This window comes from Arachis stenosperma, chromosome 6 (assembly GCF_014773155.1).
Source record: "Arachis stenosperma cultivar V10309 chromosome 6, arast.V10309.gnm1.PFL2, whole genome shotgun sequence".
NCBI classification, from domain to species: domain Eukaryota; kingdom Viridiplantae; phylum Streptophyta; class Magnoliopsida; order Fabales; family Fabaceae; genus Arachis; species Arachis stenosperma.
Window position 1 is genome coordinate 145,870,804 of NC_080382.1, and position 21,636 is coordinate 145,892,439.

A 21,636-nucleotide genomic window follows, 5' to 3' on the forward strand; every position below is an offset into this window, starting at 1 on the left:
CACTCCTAAAAAGTGTTTGTGTATGTAAAGCTTTGGAAGGAGTTAGGGAACCTTCCTCGGATAATTCGCCAACACCAACAACATAAGTGTAGACGTGTAGTGTATATATCACTTCATAAGCATAATTTTAAATGGATATTCTTCCTTAAAAAGCAAAGACACTATGGTTGGTGGATCATAGGGCCACACACCTTAATGGCTTCTTTGTTAAATTTTGGTGTGCTTTCTTTTTTATGCGGTGCTGGATTGGCGTGATTTATTTGACCCAAATAATGGATGTGATAAAAAAAAATTACAATAAAAAAATGATAAATAACAAGCATAAATAAATTGAAAATTAATTTATTTGATGCACATAAATTCAAGTTTAATAAATCATAAGCAATTTGGTTAGTTAGCTAATTCTTTTGCATATTGGCCATTTATCCTTTCTTAGAATAAGCTAAATCAATGCTTTTTTTTTTCCCAATCAATACATTTCGATTAGTTTGAATTTACAAAATAAAGATTTTGTTAACAAGAGTAAAAAAATATATAATAAAATTTTTATACATTCAATATATACAAAGATTTCTAAATTTATTTTCTTTTATTCTCTCAACTAATATTCTCAGAGAACTCTAACTAAATTTCCAAGGTAATATAACAGAAATTATTTTTGTATAAAAAGAATAAACAGAAATCTATATATATGTTTGTTCTAAAGAGTGAAAAATGAAGAGCTTGGAATAAGAAACATGGTGGGACAAACCATGACAAATGTTGGGACAAAGATAGACACATTCAGAGACATTAGTATCATTCCTTTATATATAATAAGACAATGTAATTTACTCTCATTATATATCTCTTTTTATTTTTTTCTCAATACAAGTAGCTATTTTATATTTTACTATGTCTATATATTTTATGTATATTATATAGAATTTTTATAGACACTAACTAAATATAATGATTATGTATGTTTTGACTAATAGGTCAAGAATGTATAAATCGTTATTATATTTACGATTAGATCTTTTGGGAGGTTAGGAGGGACTTTTGATTTTTTTAAGATGTATTTTAGTTGTATATTCCTCAAAATACCGAATACATAATGTATTTTGTTTGTTAATAAGGGTCAAAATTCCAAAAAAGTTTGTATATAGTAGATAAGATTTTAATGAACTTAAATGCATAATAGTTTAGCATAATATTAATAACAAACCTATTTTGTCCTTTTTTTTTCTAAAAATTATATAGTCCCTAACAAGAAAAAAGAATTCCCTAATTATTCAATCGGTAAAATTATTCTTTTTCACCCAAAACAAAATTGTTTTCCTGCTTAGTCAAAATAATATCATTTTAAATGAAAAACTCAATGTATTTTATAAAATAAATAAAAATTTAATTTTGATATACATATTTTTAAGTTTCATATCACAATAAGTTGCAAATATATAAAATATGTTATAATTTAGACAGTTACATATCACCAAAACTGTTAAAGGAACAATATAAATATTTTTATTTATATTTTTTCATAAATTACAACAATCTCATCTTTTTTTATAATTGTTTTAGATTTATGTTCTTCAAACCTCAAGCATGGTACAACAAGTTATAAAATAAAAATAATTGTTATATATAAATTCAAATGATAGAAAATAGTTGGTACCAGTATAAAATTGTTTGTATTCAATATTATTATAGTATGTATTATTCAATATAATATGAAGAAGAATAGGCTTGTTATGTTTAATTGTATATTATAACAGTTAGTATTTTCATATAGAAAAAAAAATCTATATTATCTAAATTATTTTTTTTATTAATAATATGTATGAGTTTCAATTGTAATTAGTTAACTACTTTAGTATATATCAATTAAAATATAAATTAATTTAATTGTTTAGTTAGTTAATATATAACTGTAAATAATTATAATAAAGGTATATAATAAATACATAAAGAGTACATATTTAGATAGTTATATTTTATGTACTCTCAATGTACTCTAACTATAATTAATTTAATATATTGAATTAAATATGCAGTGTCTTAATTATGATGTTTAAATTTATTAGAATGAAATTAATTGAATGGATAAATATGATAGTTACATATATGCAGTGTCTTATTTTTCTAGATACATATGTATATATGATTGTTCATATTGATTTTATCTACTCGAATTTTAGTTATATCTGTACATTTAATTTTGTGTTTTTTATTGTTTGTCTATTTATATTGCTTATTTTATGTTTTTTTATTTTTGTTATTTTCTCAAAAAGAGCACTCACATAATTAGTTAATAATATGTTATAATGTGTAAAGTTTTTTTTTTCCTAGAGGTCACATATTATTTGACTTATGAAAAAAAAAGCCATGTCTACATTAGTTATACTATAAGTACATGGACGAGAAACATCCGATGGAGCAAGTTTCGGAGAAACTGGATATTCAGATCAGGATGATCCTCTATGTAGGTTCTTATTTTGGAGAAGATCCAGATTTTAATATTATTTTTAAAAAAATAAAATAAAAACACAATCATTAAAGACAAAAAAATACATATAAAAATTAATCTTTTTTATTAATTAATTAAAATATGAATAATAAGAATATATAAAAAGTACAATATATATTTCTTATGTACTCCAATTATAATTATTTTCTTTCATAAAAAGAAGAAAAACTTTATTTAACTGTATACTATAACATTTAGTATTTTAACATTCAAAAAACTTAATGTTATCTAAATTATTTTTTATTAATAATAGATGTAATTTCAATTATAATTAGTTAACCACTTTAACATACGTCAATTATAATAGAAATTAGGTTAGCTTTTTATTTATTTAATATATGAATTATAATTAATTATAATAAAAATACATAAAACATAACTACTTAAAAAAATGTTTTTAGTTTTTAGACGGTTATACTTTATGTACTCCCATAGCTACAATTAATTTAACATATTGAATTAAATATGTAGTGCGTCAAATACGAACATTTTATTAATGGTGTTTAACGGTTTTTACACAAGCAAAAAAAAGTATGATCTATATGTCTTCATTAATATAGATAAAATGGATATTGAAAAAGAATCATTTACTAGTCCTAATCGTTAAATTAACACTTATTCTTATTGCCAGAGTCAAACTTCATTCTGCTAAAATTTTGTATATATATTTTTAGGTTTCATATTACCATAAATTACTATCTACATAAAATATATTATTATTTAAAAAATTAATTTTTTTAATGTACGTGTATATATACTCTATATCACCAAAATGGTTCGAAAAATTGAATAAATACTTTTATTTACATTTTTTATAAATTACAACAATTTTATTTTCTTTATAATTGTTTTAGATTTGTGTCCTTCAAAATTTAAATTTTTTATTTAAATTAAATAAATATAATAATTACAAAAATAAATAAATAGTGAGATATTTATAAAAATACAATCTAAGACACATTTTAGATGTTAAGGGTGTAACCTCATAATGGTCACATCTCACATACTGTAACACTGTACTGTAATAAGGATGCTCATCACATAATAGGTGCACCCGAGATATGTGCAAGGGCCGAAATCGGTACTGAACATCCCGAGATGTTCGTATCTTGTGAATGGGATCCCAACACCTGAGATAAGAACAATTGTCATGGATGAGGACTCAGTATCCAAGATAAACTCGCATGCGTATATAGGTCACAACATCCAAGAATTATGTGCATTACAACTATTTTTTCTACCTTTTGTGACCTTTTAAACGCGTAAATTCGAGTTCTTTCAGAAAACATAGCCTCCCGACAATATGTCCACGAAAAAGACATCAACAGACAGAATGCTACTTGGCACGTAGCCGGAGTCTTAGACTTTGAGGTTAGTAGTTTAACCTTTTTTATTATTAGTGAATAATAAATTTAGATGCTTAGTATTTAGTAACTTAGCTAATGGAGTAGGTCTAGTTCAGTTGACAAAGTTAGAAGATCTACATTAGGTTCGTTGCTATACCTAGGATCGTTGTATACTTTATATAATTGATTGTAATTACTTAAGTTAAATAAAAAAAATAGACACCTAATTTTGAGTTAAGTTAAATAAATAAAATGAGTAACTCTCATTTAACTTATTAGTCTAATAAATAGGCATCTGTTACATTTAATATAAATGCTTATCTAGGTGAATTATAATTTTTAGTAATGTTTAGCAACAATGAATGGTTTAGATATAATTGATATGCGCTAGTAGATGTTTTGGGAATTGCAGAGACCACGGTTACTGTTGCCACGCTGTGTGACCCTGGGTCTTTTGCCGCCGGCCATCCTGTTGCCCTATATGAAGGGGGCCGGATTTGGATATGCAGTAAAGTTGAGAAATTTTATATTTGACAATTTCTTGATTTTTGCATTTGTCAAGCGGTGGAAGTCCGAGACCCACACGTTCTACTTTTCATAGGGTGAGGCCAGCATTAGGCTTCAAGATGTTGCCTACCACATTGGTTTGCGCGCCCCTGGAGAGTCCATTGGGGATTGTACCAGAGACTTCCAGCGATGGCATTGATACCCCACTTGGGAGTGGGTAGAGGATTTACTAGACACCAGGCCGCCACCACAGTTGGAGTGAGGGAAGCAGGTTTTCAGGGTGAGGATGACATGGCTCAGGGACAGGGTGCACACATTCCTGATGAGGCAGCCCCGGATACACTCCGTCAGTATGCCAGTGCTACTTGATGATGTTTATTGGGGGATTTCTGCTCACGGACAAGTCTGCTACACTTGTCCCTATGATCTATCTGATATGATAAGGATTCCTGGTTGTGGAATAACATGTTGTCTCAAATTCAAGAGAAAAAATGAATATTACTCCGTCGTCTCAGACTCAACTAATAAGAAAGCGATGGGAAGAATATTGTTATAACCATCTTGAGCCACAGCAATTAAAAGCACGCCCTCGTACTTTCTACATAAGTGCGTCCCGTCTATAAATCAAAAAGCTTGCAATGCTTAAACGCTTCAATACATGGAGGAAATGCCCAAAAAACCTTATCAAACTGACTCTACTCTCCGTCAACCATGTCCCCGTTGTAATAAAGAATAGCAACGCATTCGTGAATCGTACCTGGGAGGCACTCCAGTCTCCAGCAAAGCTTGTAAGAGCACAGGTATCATGTTGTACAACTCTTTCTAGTCGCCATAGATCTTCGCAATCGCTTTTTTCTTTGCCATTCACACCTTTCGATACGAGGTCTTGAAATGGAAGCTTTGATGAAAAGCACTTTGCGATACTGGGATAGACACCGACGGGTCAGTCTTTATCATAGGTAACACGACCTTGCAAACCAAACCATTATCCAGGTGAGCATGGTCCTGAGACATTGTAGGTGCCAGACAGGTATGTGATCCACCGAACTAACACATCTCCCTACAAATTTTCTGTAGATGCCAACATTATGCAAAACACAAAAATAACGTAACAGGGTCTAATGCATCCAAAGTAAATCTCAACACATACCAATAATTCAAGTTCTGTCGTAGTACCACACGAAGACTCCATGGACAATCATTGGTAAATTGCTTGCAATGACAGTGGTATTTAAGCCTATCTGACTCGAGAACTATATACTTCGCATTCCATCAAATACTATAGCTCTTCACTGCCATTAGAATTACTTCACGGTAGGGGTATAAATTACCGAACCGGACAAAAAAATTGCCGCAAAATAAAACCGAAAATTACAACAACCGAATGAAAAATCAAAAAAATCATTTTTTTTCAAATTAAACCGATCGGTTCGGTTTCGGTTGGCTTGGGAGAAATCGAACCGAACCAAACCGAACCGAAGAAAATGTTCCATAATAGTTCTTTTTATTGGTTTACCCTTAGCTTAACCTAGGAATAAAACCCTAAATCTGAATACCCTCACTCTCTTTTCCTTTCACTCGTGCAGCCTCAGTCCTCTCCTCACACAGACACCCACTCACCCATAGGCCACAACTCACTTCCATCTTCCATTCTTCCTCCTCCATGTGGCCATGCCTGAGAGAATGAGAGTCGGAGAGATCCAGAGAGCGTCATCCACCATCAAGGAAGTCCTCCATCGTCGCTCGAAGCCATCGCAAATCATCCATTCATCTCCGTCGCATACTCGCAGGCATAGCAAAGAGCAGCGCCGTCGTGTAGCCAGAAGCATCGTCCAGTTTGCACCCTCGTGCAGTCTTGAGTCCAAGCCGTCGTCCAGTCATAAGCCATCGCAACAAATCCTAAGCAGTGGCAACAAACCATGCTTGAAAGTGGTTTGAAGTTTCAAAAGGCGTTCAAGAGATTAGGGGAGAGAGATACAAAATATGCTCTAATGCAAGGTGATATTCTGAGGAATCTTGATTGGGAAAATGCAAAACACTTTATGGAATTCTTGAAAAGTTTTCATAATGTTACAAAGAGTATGTCTGGTAGTTTGCTTGTGACTTCTTCTCAATATTTTCATGAGTTTTGTAAGATCTTGCAAGTGTTCAAGGCTTCTTGTGGTTGTCGAGATCCATTACTTGGGAATATGACTACGAGGATGAAGTTTAAGTATGACAAGTACTGGGGTAACATAAAAAATATCAATATGATGATTTTTGTTGCTGTGGTTCTTGATCCTAGATACAAGTTGAAGTTTGTGAACTTTAGCTTTAAAAAGTTATATGATAAGAATGATGCTGATTTTTTTGGGTTCAAAGTGAAAGAGACCTTCTCCAAGATGTTTGAATGCTATGTGAATGCAAATAATGGGGTAGATCTTTTACTTCAGCAACAATGGATGATGCATCTGATGTGGGAGTACCTGATGGCAACATGGCTAGTGATTTTTTCAAGGAGGTGCATTTTCATGAGATCATCAACAAGAATGAGGTGGATTTGTATTTGATGGATGGTTTAGAGAAGTCTCGTGATCAAAATACTTTTGACATATTGAATTGGTGGAAGGTAAATTCTAGCAAGTATCCTATCTTATCCCAAATAGCTAGAGATGTCTTAGCAATGCCGGTCTCGACGGTTGCTTTAGAATCGGCTTTTAGCACTGGTGGAAGAGTGCTTAACAACTATAGGAGTTCTTTAACTCTAAAGACATTTGAGGCATTAATTTGCACATAAAATTGGCTTCATGCTTCTCCGATAACAACTAATTTTGAGGAGCTTATTGAGGAGTTTGAGAAACTTGAATTAGGTATGCAAAAAAGAAATTTGAAGTTCCTTTCATAATTTATGTTTATAATTTATAATCTATATTATGTTTATGTTTATAATCTATATTGATTTCTTTGTTTTGTTTTTGTAGAAATTGCACCAATCGGAGAAGATGATGATGAGTCTGGTGTGGATTCAGATTAGGCATGGTGGCTGTTTGGTTTTTATTTGGTTTAAAGTGGCTGTTTTGGTTGTTAGTATGTTTTAAAGTGCGTTATTTTTGTTGTTTGCTAGACATTTTTAATTGTCTTTGTTTCATGTTTAATTAAGTTGAATTCGTATTGACTTTTCTCTTGTCATTCTAGTTTATTGACAGTTTTAAACTTTATTTTATGGTAATTTAAATTATGATTGTTAGGTTTAAAAAATCCAAAAAAACCGACCGAACTAAATCGCTATTAGTTCGGTTCGGTTCGGTTGTCCAAAAAGTAACAAACCGAACGGTTGGTTTCATTGTAGAACTGATCAAGTCGGTTCGGTTGGTTTTCAGTCCAAAACCGAACCAAACCATACCGATTACACCCTTACTTCACGGTTCTTGAATCTATACCCAATTCGGAATTCCACCCCACCATTCGTGTTGTAATCCTTCCTGTCACCAGAATTCAGAAGATCGTCCGGCTGCATTGCGTCCAAGTGTAACGTCTGATAATGACTCGGAACATTGGACAGTCGAGGAATGACCGAAGGGGGAGGCAGGAAAAACCTACTAACACTATCGACCGGAGTCTCTGGCACATACTCATCTTCATCCACTGTATCACTTGACGACCCGGACCCAGCAACATAAGTTAAATCGTCCTCGTTGTCGTCCTCGTCAGCACTATCATGAGGCTGGGCGTAGTGGATCGGTGTAGCCTCGAGCGGAAAAACTTCAGAAGTCGAAGAAGACGGCCCACCACCAACAACCACATCACGGACCGCAACATACAACTCCATCACATGTTGCGGCATTAGTCGTGCATGTACGTCAAACATTACTCTCACGTGCTGATCCCCATCAATCCAAAATAACCGATTGGTAAATTCACCGTTCGAAAGCGCGTGCAAAAATCTATATGCAACCCGCTCAACCTCCTTCGTACCTACTCCTTCCATATTGCTCAGCATAACTATCTTTAGCACATCCAGATTATCAACCCGGTTAGTGCGCAATATGATAGTCTTATTAGATTTGAAAATCACTTCTCTTTATCACCGTGTCAGCCTATCCCATTAGGATATACCACAATAAAGAAGAATTGATTTCTCTATCTGAACAAAACAGAAAGAAGAGAAAGAAAAAAATTGGTTTGTCAATTGTGTGAGGGGAGGTTTTGGAATGACCTCTATAAATAGACTTATTCTCCAACATATCTTGGGTGCAGAGACATCTAAACCATAATATACATATTTTGAGTGCTGAAACCCTAATTAAATCCTTGACTATATCTCGAATGCTGAAGAGTTAATTACCGAGTTGTTCTTATCTCAGGTACTGAGATCCCATTCACAAAACGTGCTTATCTCAGATGTTCAGTATTCATGATATAACTCAGCGTCACCCTATTACAGCACAGTATCACAGCATCTGAGATATAGTTACTATATTTATTTAATTTAAATAAAAAATCATATGATACAATAAGTTATAAAATAAAAATAATTGTTATATATAAATTCAAATGATAGAAAATAGTTGGTACTAAGTATAAAATTGTTTGTGTTCAATATTGTTAGGGTATGTATTATTCAATATAATATGAAGAAGCCAAGCTATGTTTAATTGTATATTATAACATTTAGTATGTCGATATAGAAAAAAAAAATCAGTGTTACTTAGATTATCTTTTATTAATAATAGATGTGAGTTAAACTCTAATTAGTTAGACATTTTAGTATATGTTAATTAGAATAAAAATTAATTAATTTTTTAATTATTTAATATATGATTATAATTAATTATAATAAAAATATATAATAAATATATAAAAAATACATAATTAACCACTTAAAAAATGTTTTTAGTTTATAAATAATTATACCTTATGTATTTTTTATATACTCTCATTATAATTAATTTAACGTATTAAATTAAATATGTAGTGCCTCAAATATGATTGTTCTACTTGGAAATGGAGTCATCACACAAGCAAATAAAATCTGATTTATGTCTTCATGAATACATAATGAAATGGAGATTGAGGAAGAGTCATTTACTCGTTCTAATCATTATATTAACATTGTTCTTTAGCCAGAATCAAGCTCTAAACCGATAGTAATTTTGTTAGAAAATTATTTAATTTTTTAAAAGTCTTTAGCGACTATACAAGTTTTATATTTGTCGACATTATTCTTAGAATTCATTTTGGTTTTAAATATTCATTTATAACCGATTGATTTTACACCTTTAGATAATTTTATGAGATTCCAAATATCATTATTTTTTATAAACTTCATCTTTTTTTTATGGTATCGATCTACTTTTTAGAGTTAGAACTTTGTATGATTTAAAAAAATTAATTAAATCATTTTCTGTCAAACCAATGTCATTTCTATGTTCTTGGAAATAGACTACATATTTATTCGAAATTGCATCAATCTACTTTTTCTTTTTCTGTTGGATTTTTTTAATGACACTTCTTGAGGTTGTTGGGCTTGCTGCATGGGTTGAAATTGATGAGGTTTCTCATTATTCTCCTGTATTTTGAACAACAACAATATTCTTATTGTTCTTTTGTACTATAACAGAGCTATATCAGAATTCTCATTGTATTCTTATACTATGGGCTTGGTTGGACGTCATCTTTAGAAAAGATCTTTTACAAAAATAAAAATAATTTTATGTTTTGATATCTCATGTAAATTTTTTTATTTATTAATTATGTTTGGATAAAATAAGAAAAAGATACTTTTTATTCATTTATTATGTAAAAAATAAGACAAAAGTACTTTTTGTTCATTTACTATGTATGAAATTATTTTTATTAATTGACAATAAACAATTAATTCACATTATAAAACTTTTTTACCTTAATAATGTATAAAATTTAAATTCAACAAATAATTAGGATTTTTTATTATTTTTATTTTGTTAAAAAATATATTTTAATTTAAAAAAAATAAAAGAGACGAAATTGAATGTTATTAAAAAATTTTAAAAAAAATAAATACTATTATAGTTATTTTCATATAAAATTAATAACTAAAAATTATTAAATTTATACGAAAATAACTCTACAAGATATACAAGCTAAAAATAAAAATGTTATTTATATATTAAAATTAGCTATTAAAATAAGTTCTTAATATATATTTATGTATAAATACATGTGTGATTTAATTTATCTTTAATGTGTATTTATATTCTAATATATATTTTATACTAGTGGTTGATTTTAATGACTAGAGTACACATAACATAGCCGATAAAAAACAATATGAAATTTGTATTCTAGTGCAGCGAAATTCAAAAGTTAATACTCAATTCGATCCCAACATTTGTACACGAGTCTCAATTTAGTTTCTGAAATTTTAATGATTTTTTTTAGTCCCTAAACTTTATAAAAGCGACCCACATTAGTCCTGGGACAATTTTTGGCACAAAATATTAATGAAGCGTCAACATAAACAACTAAATGATATGCTAAAACTTGTAATAGCATGTTGTTTTGGTTTTAACGTTCAAATACCCAAAACGACGTCAGATTACTTGTTTTGAAAAAATTTTTCAATAAATATTACTTATAATATTTTTTTGAGCTATCTGAATGCGAAAATAAAAATGATGTCGTTTTACAAAATTTAATATAATATTTAATTGTCTACATTAATATTATGTTAATATTTATGCGTCGAAAATTATTTTAAAAATTAACATGAGTTATATTAATAAAATTTAAAAATTAAATAAAAATAATTAAAATTTTAAAGATTAAATTAAATATTTTTTTTGGTGAGTAAGACTAAATTAAAGTGGTATATAAATTGAGGGACCAATATCTCGAAATTCAGAGAAAGTAATAGATAAACCTAAACTAGAAGAATACAAATATATAAGAAAAAAAAGGGTGGAAACAATAGAAGCGATAGCAGGAGAGAAGAGCAAAGAAAGAAAGAAAGAAAGAGATCTGGATGAGAACGAGAGAGTGGAGGCAGAACACAAGACAAGAAAACGAAATGAAACTAATTCCAACGCTATCGTGTCCTTCTCTCCCTTCTCTTCTCTTCTTCTGCTAACACCGCTTCCAATACTAACAAACAAACACGCCCTCGGAATTCGATATTCTAACTATTCATTCCTTAATCCTTCGTTATTCCCTTCCCTGTTTCATTGCTTCTTCTTCTTTTAAACAATAACATTGCAACACACTAACACTATATAACTTCACACTCTCTCTCACACACAAGCTTCACAACAACCAGTTCCCTCGCCAGGTCAGTTACTTTTTCGTTCTTCCCTCTCAGCTTTTAACTCCTTCGATTTTAATATTTCAATTCAACATGCGCTTTTCTCTGATTTATCACTTATGTGTCTCTGCCTTTTTAGGTTTTTCTTTTTTTTTTTAAATTAATTCAGGATTAGGATTTTTAATTCCTGATTACTGTGCGCGCGCGAGTTTATGATTATGATTATGATTATGATTAGGATTAGGATTAGGATGCTTGTTATCGTAAAAACAAAGATTTTGAGATTCTAAACTCGTACGTGTACTTGGCATACTGGATTGGAATCAAGGACTTACGTACGTATCAAATACTAATAGAAACAGTGATTTTGGATTTGGAGCGTTTATTTGACGCCAACTGTTCAATCACTCTGATTCCTATAACACAAGAAATTCCATGGTTTTACTTCTTTGTTAAGTGTGCTTGCCAATAATTGAATTACACGTTGTCTTTGCTTGTAAATTTTATTGTATCAAACCATTGAATGAGAGTAAATTGGGGAATCTGAGGCCTGTTTGGTGTCAATTTTCATTTTAGTGTTTTTCCACTCTTTTTTCTTGGGATTTTCTCGCAAAATCTAAAAGTGGAAAATGTTAGAAAGTGGAAATGGAAACTAAAACAAGTTTCAGTACATACTTTGTTGTTCCTCTGGTAACCGAGGATTACATATGTTTGTACCTCAACTAAATCTATATCCGTTATAAGTAACTCTGCTACAAATTTAGCTGAAACATCACTGTAAAAACGGAAGAAGCAATTCAGAACCTTGCCACTTAATCTTAAGACATTGAGAGCCTTCAAATTAAGATCATTGATATTGTTGATTAAGTTTTCTTTTAACTTTGGACCATTTCATTATGCGATTGCCCAATTTACATAACAGAGCATTTTAATCCGGGCAGAACTTTGTCACATAAATTGATTGCTACCCTATTTTGCTTGTTGTAAATAATGTGAAAATTTATGCTATTGTTGTTGTACTTGCTACTATTTTTGTCCAGATTTTTGGGAATCGTGCAATAATATTAAACCACAATTATTGCAGAGGGAGGTTATCAACAGTTCCTTGAAGAAGATGGATGTTTGCAGCCCTCTTAAATCCGATACTAAACTAAAGCACCAACCTCTGACCCCTCTTAGGTTGTTAAGGGGTCTGTTATGTTTAGTGGTGTTTCTTTCCACAGCTTTTATGTTCTTAATCTATTTTGCACCAGTGGCAGTTGTAGCGTTGAGGCTTTTCAGCACACATTGTAGTAGGAAGACAGTGTCATTCATCTTTTCGCTTTGGTTAGCTCTGTGGCCCTTTCTATTTGAAAAGATAAACAACACTAAAGTTGTCTTTTCTGGTGATAGTGTTCCGTCAAAGGAACGTGTTTTACTTATTGCTAATCACAGAACTGAGGTTGATTGGATGTACTTGTGGAATCTTGCACTTCGTAAGGGAAGACTTGGATGCATAAAATACATCCTTAAAAGCAGCTTGATGAAATTGCCTATATTTGGTTGGGGATTTCACATTCTGGAGTTCATTGCAGTGGAGAGGAAGTGGGAGATAGATGAGAAAATACTGCACCATAAGCTTTCGGCACTAAAGGATCGTCAAGATCCTTTATGGCTAGCACTTTTTCCAGAAGGAACCGATTATACGTATTACCACCTATCCCTCTCACCTTAGATCTCATCTTTTTGACTTACAAAGTCTTGCATCATCATTTGATAATGAACTGAACTCATATCAGTTCAAAAAAGTATTTAAATTTTGAATGCATGCATTTAAGTTTGTATAACCACTATCATGCTAAAATTTGGGCTTCATGTTAACCATACAACTAAGCAATATATAATTCAATTAAGGAGCACCATTAATATGTTTTTTGCTTTTATGCAGTGAACAGAAGAGTCAAAATAGTCAAAAATATGCTTCTGAAGTTGGGCTACCTGTGCTGAAAAATGTGTTGCTGCCAAAAACAAAAGGGTTTCATGCTTGCTTGGAAGCTCTACGAGGCTCATTGGATGCAGGTTTCTATTATAATTCCTTGCTCCAATTTTCCTATGATACTCATTCAGTCACTCCTTCATAATGTCTCACTGGTGCCTATTTTAGAAATTATGCAGTGCTAGCAATTTATATCTGACAACCCTTTTGAAACTTTTAGTAGTTGTAGAATTATTATGATGTAGTTTACATACTTTATGTATGTGTGTTCATGACGTTTATGTTCCATCGGTCTCCCGTAGAAATATATTCCGGTTCATAGACCTAATTTCACCGTTAGTTCGTGCTTGATTATTTTCACATTAGAGTTGCACAATATTTCAAGTGACTCGTGATGTTATTTTCTTCTCAAAATCTATTAATCTTTTTAAGTATGTTCATATGCTGAACTTCATGGCCGTATTGCCTGCAGTGTATGATGTGACTATCGCGTATAAAAATCAATGTCCAACTTTTCTGGACAATGTCTTTGGTGTGGATCCGTCTGAAGTCCACCTACATGTTTTGCGGATTCCGGTGGACAGGATTCCAGCTTGTGAAACTGAAGCTGCTTCATGGCTAATGAACGCATTCCAGAAGAAGGATCAATTGCTCTCTGATTTCAAGGTTCAAGGTCATTTCCCTAACCAAATAAATGAAAAGCAACTTTCAACATCCAAGTGCATCGTTACTTATACTTTGGTGGTTGCTTTCACTGCGCTGTTCACATATTTCACCTTTTTCTCTCACATTTTGTTCAAGTTATACGTAGGTCTATCATGTGCGTATCTTGCTATTTCAACGCGCTATGATTTTCAATTGATGCCTTTTACATTCTATGTTAATGCACTCTTTAATAGCAAGAAACAAAAGAGTGGATAATGTTGTTAATTGTAAGTGGCCAATGTACAATTTTGGAATTGATATTTGAATTGTAAATCATTTGTTGCTGTTTGTTGGAAATTCAGGAAATTAGGGTCACAATTGTACAATGGTTGCAATTCAGGTATCTGGTATAGCATCTTTATTCAAAATTATATTTTATTTAAACCTAGTGGCATAACATCTGTTTCAACTTTAATTTGGAAATTCTACATAACCATTCAATTATACATTGATGGATCAATAAAGTAATTATTTTACAAACTAACTTGGTCAGCTCTCTCGTCTGCTTAAGCAAGTATCGGGGATTCGAATCTCATCTTGTACATGCAGTAATTTATTAGCCAACGGCAGACTTTTAAATGAAGTTTAGATCTATGACGAATTAGTTCTTAGCCTGATGGGTTGATGGGTTTGGGGATATTATGGGCAACCAAAAAAAGTAATTATTCTACACTAATTGCTTAAAAAATCATCCAAATGAATTTAATTACATTATTTTATAATGTTAATACATTCTATTAGCATTTTCTAAATCATTTTTAGAGAGCAGATCGATAGATCTAGGAAGGAACTTAAAAAACTGAAGTTTTGATGTGCTTCATTCATTACATATTACTTTTTCCTTATTTAATTCAATATTAAATGGTGGGAATGTCGATGTTAATTTTAAAAGTATAATTTTGCCCCCAAGATATGAGTTGTACTATGAACATGTCAGTTGTCAAATGGAACATAATTAATCATTTAAGTACTATAAAATAATTATCAATATTTGAATTGACTGATCTTTTGTCAACAAACCAATCTCTCGATGATCACAATGGTACTTTAGTACTTTGTTGTGACCCATTCCGTGTTCGGCCTTTCTTTCAAAGATCAATTAGGTGATTAACTATAAATGGAAAATGTTTAGTTGAGAAGTTAGAACAATGATTATATCTTCTTTCCATGGTCATGATTTGTTTCTTGTTTCTTTCTTTCTTCCAAACTTATTAAATATAGAGTTTCAACATACGTGACCCATCAATTCCTTTTTGTGTCCTACGTTGTTTGTCCCATGCCAAGTCACAAAAAGAGGAGTCACAACTCACAAGTGTTATTATTCAAACCACAAGTTCGCGAGTAAAAAGTGTAGAATAGAAAGACATTTGGATATACTTGTTGTTTTCATCATAGTTTGGAAACTGAAAACTAATAACACCCTAAATACCAACGAAATTAAAGTAACACCAACATGTGCGACCATTGAGCTAATCTATTATCTACATATCCACAGAGATATAATATACTCGTACGCATAAAATACTATATAATATAGAGATATAATAATGGATTAAGGCCGGTAGAGTTGGCACATCCCATCACAACATGTCCCACAATCTTAGCTTACATCCTCGTTCACAAAAAGATACGGACAAATTGTTATATCATAATTACTTCAAAAGTGTTACGGTCCACCAATATAATGTACAATTATAAATTGAAGTCCCTTTGGCCCTCAATTTTTCATTCTCATTATTATCACTTCAACACTCTTCTTTGCTTCACTTTCCTTCCCCTTCCTATTTCTCTCTACTACTTTTCTGTCAAAGCCATGGCCCTAACCTCATTAAGCTCAAAGTCTTGTGCAACCTTCTGGCTTTTCCTCCTCTTAGGTAAACAAAAATTCCCTCTTCTTTTATTTCCTTTACATATGTAAACATTTTCTTTAATTAAGCCAAGTAAACAATACAGATCATGATTAATAAATTAATCTCTATGTCATGTATTGTAATCATGACATATTGTATATATAAATAAACTATTTAAGGCTAAAGTGTTTTCAGTTTCTTACATATGCAATATTATCTTTGAATGGTAATTACATGGGTGAATAAGTAAAAATTATGGTTGCAAAGGACTTGATTGAAATTATTTTTTATGGATGAATATATTTGCAGGTAATGTAGCATCAGCTACATTGTTTACCTTACAAAACAATTGCAAATACACTGTTTGGCCTGGAACACTTTCCGGCAATGACCCGACCATTCTTGACACCGGTCTTTCTCTAACATCCGGTTCTTTGGTCCAGATGACCGCCCCAGCTGGCTGGTCAGGACGATTCTGGGGTAGAACCGGATGTAATTTTGATATTGTTGATAATGGCAAATGTGCTACCGGAGATTGTCCCGGCGGCCTCAAGTGCACTGGTGGAGGCGTTCCACCGGTGACACTAGTGGAATTCACCACCGGAAGTGCGACCAATGGCAACAAAGATTTTTATGACGTAAGCTTGGTGGATGGTTACAATGTGGCCATTGGAGTACGGGCAACCGGAGGAACCGGTGATTGTCAATACGCAGGTTGCGAAAATGACCTGAATGGTTACTGCCCAAAGGAGTTGCAAGTAAAAGATGATACGGGTTCGGTAGTAGCATGTAAGAGCGCGTGTGTGGCGTTTAACACCCCGGAGTATTGTTGCACCGGGGAGCACTCAACGCCACAAACGTGCTCACCTACGAATTACTCAAAGATGTTTAAGAATGCATGTCCAAGAGCTTATAGTTACGCTTATGATGATGCTTCAAGCACTTTTACATGCTCAGGTGCAAATTACACCATCACTTTTTGCCCCGCAGGATCATCTTAGTTCCTCATATGTTAATATAGATAATGTTATTTGATTATGACAAAACCTGAAATAATGATCAAAATCAATATGTATCAAGAATTTATTGATTTATTTTTTTTTTAAACCAATTCTAGTATATTGTATCCAAATATGTTAGAAACATGTTATATATATAAATTAATTTTGGTACATAAGTTATGAAAGATTCCTAATTCTATGTAAAGTAACATTTTTTTTGGTATTATTCTCTTCATTGATCAAACTTGAATCATAACAGACTTAATTAATTTCGCTTCATATAACATTATATTAACAGATAATGTTTTCCTCAGAAAGACCTTATATAGGGACATATTCAAATGAGGCTTACTACACATATAAGTCTTTTTGGCTTACAAGTTTTACAAGTCCAATAAAACACATGCATTACACTTAATTAGCGCATTACACACTTTCTCATTCAAGAGTAAATAAAACGCACGTTATTCAACAACTTCCTATTTCCAAAGCGCGCCCATGCATTATGAACGACTCTTCTTCTTTTTCCTCCATAAAAACAATTTTCTTGCCTAATTTGAAGATAAAGGAACTTTAGAAATACACCCAAACGGTTACAGGAATTCACCCAAACGATTATAGAAATACACCCAAAGGATTTAAGAAATACACCCAAAATTCGTTGAAGTACACTTTATGCATATTTCAGAACTCTTTCTCTTTCTCCTCCTCATCTTTTGTTGCTTCTTCTTCTTCAAAAACGATTTCAGAGCTTGATGTCAAAAAAAATGGAAATCGAGAATAACGAAGAAAGAAAACAGAGAGAAAAGTACGTAGATGAAGAAGAAGAACAGAAAGAGGAAAAAGAACGTGCAGCAAGAAGAAGAAAAAGGAGAAAGAGAAGGTAAGAAATGAAAAAAAAAAAGATGAAAAAGAGGAAGAGGAAGGAGAACGTGCAGCAAGAAGAAGAAGAAGGAGAAAGAGAAAGCAAGAAACGAAAGAAAAAAAGAAAAAGAAGAGAAAGAGGAAGAAGAAGAAGAAGAACGTATACTTTGCATTACGTTTTTGGGTTTATTCGTTAATTAACTTGTAAAGGATACAAGCCCTAATAACTTGTATGGAGAGCTTTTCTCTTACTAGTTTTTTTTTTTAAGTTTAATAATAATAATAATGATAACAAATCAATTAAGTTCTTTTCCCATTATCTATCTAGTTGGCTATATCATAGATATCTTGTGTGTTTATAGGTGCACGTGTGACTGAATAATAAATGGGATATAAAGTAAATATAATTAAATACTAATTGTAGAACATTAGTATTTCATTCCGAATAGGATATATATATATATATATATATATATATATATATATATATGATAGATTTTTAACCAAAAGTATTTAAAAGGTATTGATATAATTAAGTTTTCTAGAGATACCAGAAAAAGTCCACGTAGAAAAAAGAAACTTTTTGATAGGATATTAGATAAAAGTTAACATCATTGTGATTGAGTGACGTGTAATAATTATAAGACATTCATTCATTAATTCATATACTAGGATTGGTGGAGTTTGAATTTTTTTTTTCAAATGTATATAAATTATGATTTTAAAAGTTAATTAAGAAATTTTTTTATGCATATATGTTTATTTCATTCAAATTAAATTAGTTTCTAACTTCTAACACAAATTGAAAACAAATGATAATAAGAGAACATGAAGCCTATAATTACCAATTAGTCAAATTAATTGGCTTGATTCTTATCTAAGCATATGAAATGATGTATTTATTCTAAAGCTGAAGTCATTTCACATATTCTTTCACGTTTGAGTTGATATTTTTAGCCATAAAATTAACTGAATAACTTTGAATTAAGATGATACTAGTCTTTCAATTTCAATTCAAAATTTCTTAAATCTTTCTCACATAAATTTTTTTCTAGAATAATATTATCAAACTTCTTTTTTTAAGACCATAAGAAAAACATTTAAACAATTCGTCTCATAAAAAACATCGTGAAACTACATTTCTAATATCGTAATCCTAAATATAACTAAAACATGTATTTAAAAAAAAAAAAAACTCCGATTTGATATTGGCATTTATATTATTTGTCATGTAAAATGGAATAGAATATATATAATTGATGATATATATGGACAGCAGAATTGGCAAAGTTTCATCACAAGATCACCCACAACCTTACATGGATCACAGAAAGATAGGGCCAAATTATTATATCATATAGTTTCTCCAAAATGGTTACGGTTTGAACTAATTATAAATTGAACTCTCTTTAGCCCTCAATTTTCATTACTACTCCTTGCTTCCCAAACCTTCTTTCTTTCTTTTACAACTTCTTTGTATCGATCAAAGCCATAACTATATCCTCGAGCTCAATGTCTCAGGCATTCTTCTGGCTATTCATACTCTTGGGTAAATAACAATAACTCCCTCTTTTTACATTCTTATATGCATTTTTTTGTTGTTGTATATTTACACGCGTATTTAATAATTAATAGTTTAATACTGTCAATTTGACTATTTATTCATTAACCTTTTCTTTATTTTTTAGATAATTATTTATTCCTTAATATTTATGTAGTATATGTTATCATATGACATAGCATATATGTGTATAAGTTAGCTTTCTTGTTTTTCTTTCTTCTTTTTTTTTTTTGGTCAGCCTTGTTTTCTTTTTTATTCATAGCTTTTTCCTTAACTTTTTCTTTCCTGTTTTTTTTTTGGACTTGTAACTTTTTCTTTCCTTAAAATAAAAAGAAGGTTAACTAACTTTTGGGCCAGCATTCTTGGGTTTCTTATTATATTCAAATTAAATTTGTCTGCCAAAAAATCAACTTGGGTTGGTCGAGTAGTCAGCTCACTCGTCCGCTTAAACAAGTGTCGGGGGTTTGAATCCCGCCTTGTGCATGCAGCAATCCATTGGCCAGCCACAAATTAGTCCTTGACCTGTCGGGTTAGAGAATACCAATGATAAATATTGTTGTATGCACTTTTTTTCTTGCCCACTTAAAAATAATACTTCCTAAATTTTCATTGTACACATTGTATAAAATTTTCATTGACTCTCTATACTTTTTCATAATTTAAACATCTAGTAATTTTTATCAATCATCTTTATGAAAACATTTTCATATTACTAGTGACCGTTTTTTTGGATTTGGCATGCCATTGCAAGTATATTAAAATTATAAATTCAAAGTACTTGAATATTTTTGTCCCTAAAAAAAACTCATGAATATATTGGCAGGTAATGTTGCATCAGCCACATTATTCACCCTACGAAACAATTGCAAATACACTGTTTGGCCCGGAAGTCTTTCCGGCAATGGCCCAAATATTCTTGACACCGATCTGTCTCTAAGACCCGGTTCTTCGGCCCAATCAAATGTTTCGGCTGGTTGGTCAGGACGTTTTTGGGCTAGAACCGAGTGCAATTTTGATAGGACCGATAACGGCAAATGTGCTACCGGAGACTGTCTCGGTGGCCTCAAGTGTATTGGCGGAGGTGCTCCACCGGTAACACTGGCCGAGTTCACGGTTGGAAGTGCCGGCAATGGCAATATAGACTTTTATGATGTGAGCTTGGTAGACGGTTACAATGTTCCTATGGGGGTACATGCAACCGGAGGAATCGGTAACTGTCAATATGCTGGCTGCGTTTCTGACCTAAATGATAACTGTCCAAAGGAGTTACAGGTAAAAGATGTTACCGGTTTGGTAGTTGCATGCAAGAGTGCGTGTGCGGCATTCAACAGTCCGGAATATTGTTGCACCGGAGAGCACGGAACACCACAGACATGCCCACCTACAAATTACTCAAAAATGTTTAAGATTGCATGTCCAAGAGCGTATAGTTATGCTTATGATGATGCTTCAAGCACTTGTACATGTTCTGGAGCAAATTACACCATCACTTTTTGTCCCACAGAATCCTCATAAGTCGTAAATCTCTTGTTTTTTTTTTTTTTTTACTTATATAGTTAGATAGTGTTAAAAGAAAGGGTGTTTGTGGTTGGTTTATTAGTTAAATGTAGTTAATTTAACGTGAAATTGATAGTTGAAAATCGTTAAATGATTTGATAGATTTGACTAAATTATTATTTAAAAATTCTCACCTATAAAATTAACTGTACTTAAATTTTTATTTTAATTAATTTAATCATATTTAATTAGAATTGAGGAGCTGGTCTTCATGTAACATTTTTTTTTGTATTTTTCGTTTTACGAAAATTTGTAGAGGAATAATTTTATATTTTCTCTTAGGATCAAGTAAAAAATGCAAAAGAAAATTGCCTTATGAAAATAAAAATTAACTCAAATTATTGTTTTTTTTTTCTCTTGTGATCTTTATTTTTGGCCAAATCTTAACGAGATTTTTTTGTTGCAAAAGTAAACTTATTAGTTTGATAAATAAATTAAACTTTAAACAATGAAGATGAACACACACTAATTCTTATTAGTAGCACCAACATTCAAGTCGAGAA

At 31.5% G+C, this 21,636-nt stretch overlaps 3 protein-coding genes across 4 annotated transcripts; all 3 read left to right on the plus strand.

Annotated features, from left to right (window-relative positions):
* Positions 1 to 11,286: 11,286 nt before the first annotated feature.
* On the plus strand, positions 11,287 to 14,684 carry LOC130932829 (probable 1-acyl-sn-glycerol-3-phosphate acyltransferase 4). Of its 2 annotated transcripts, none has more exons than XM_057862260.1 (4): positions 11,287 to 11,647; positions 12,661 to 13,306; positions 13,548 to 13,678; positions 14,068 to 14,684. In XM_057862260.1, the coding sequence occupies exons 2-4, from the start codon at positions 12,735 to 12,737 to the stop codon at positions 14,514 to 14,516; spliced, it is 1,152 nt and encodes a 383-aa protein (XP_057718243.1). In that variant the 5' UTR covers positions 11,287 to 11,647; positions 12,661 to 12,734; the 3' UTR covers positions 14,517 to 14,684. The 2 variants fall into 2 exon arrangements, with proteins under 2 accessions (XP_057718243.1, XP_057718242.1); XM_057862259.1 differs by having other exon boundaries at positions 12,705 to 13,306.
* A 1,365-nt stretch (positions 14,685 to 16,049) lies between these two features.
* Positions 16,050 to 17,151, plus strand: LOC130936293 (pathogenesis-related protein 5-like). Its single transcript, XM_057866339.1, has 2 exons — positions 16,050 to 16,174; positions 16,460 to 17,151. The coding sequence occupies exons 1-2, from the start codon at positions 16,114 to 16,116 to the stop codon at positions 17,149 to 17,151; spliced, it is 753 nt and encodes a 250-aa protein (XP_057722322.1). The 5' UTR covers positions 16,050 to 16,113.
* A 2,376-nt stretch (positions 17,152 to 19,527) lies between these two features.
* Positions 19,528 to 21,091, plus strand: LOC130934947 (pathogenesis-related protein 5-like). Its single transcript, XM_057864463.1, has 2 exons — positions 19,528 to 19,564; positions 20,400 to 21,091. Exons 1-2 carry the CDS (start codon positions 19,528 to 19,530, stop codon positions 21,089 to 21,091), a joined length of 729 nt encoding a protein of 242 aa, XP_057720446.1.
* Positions 21,092 to 21,636: the final 545 nt, after the last annotated feature.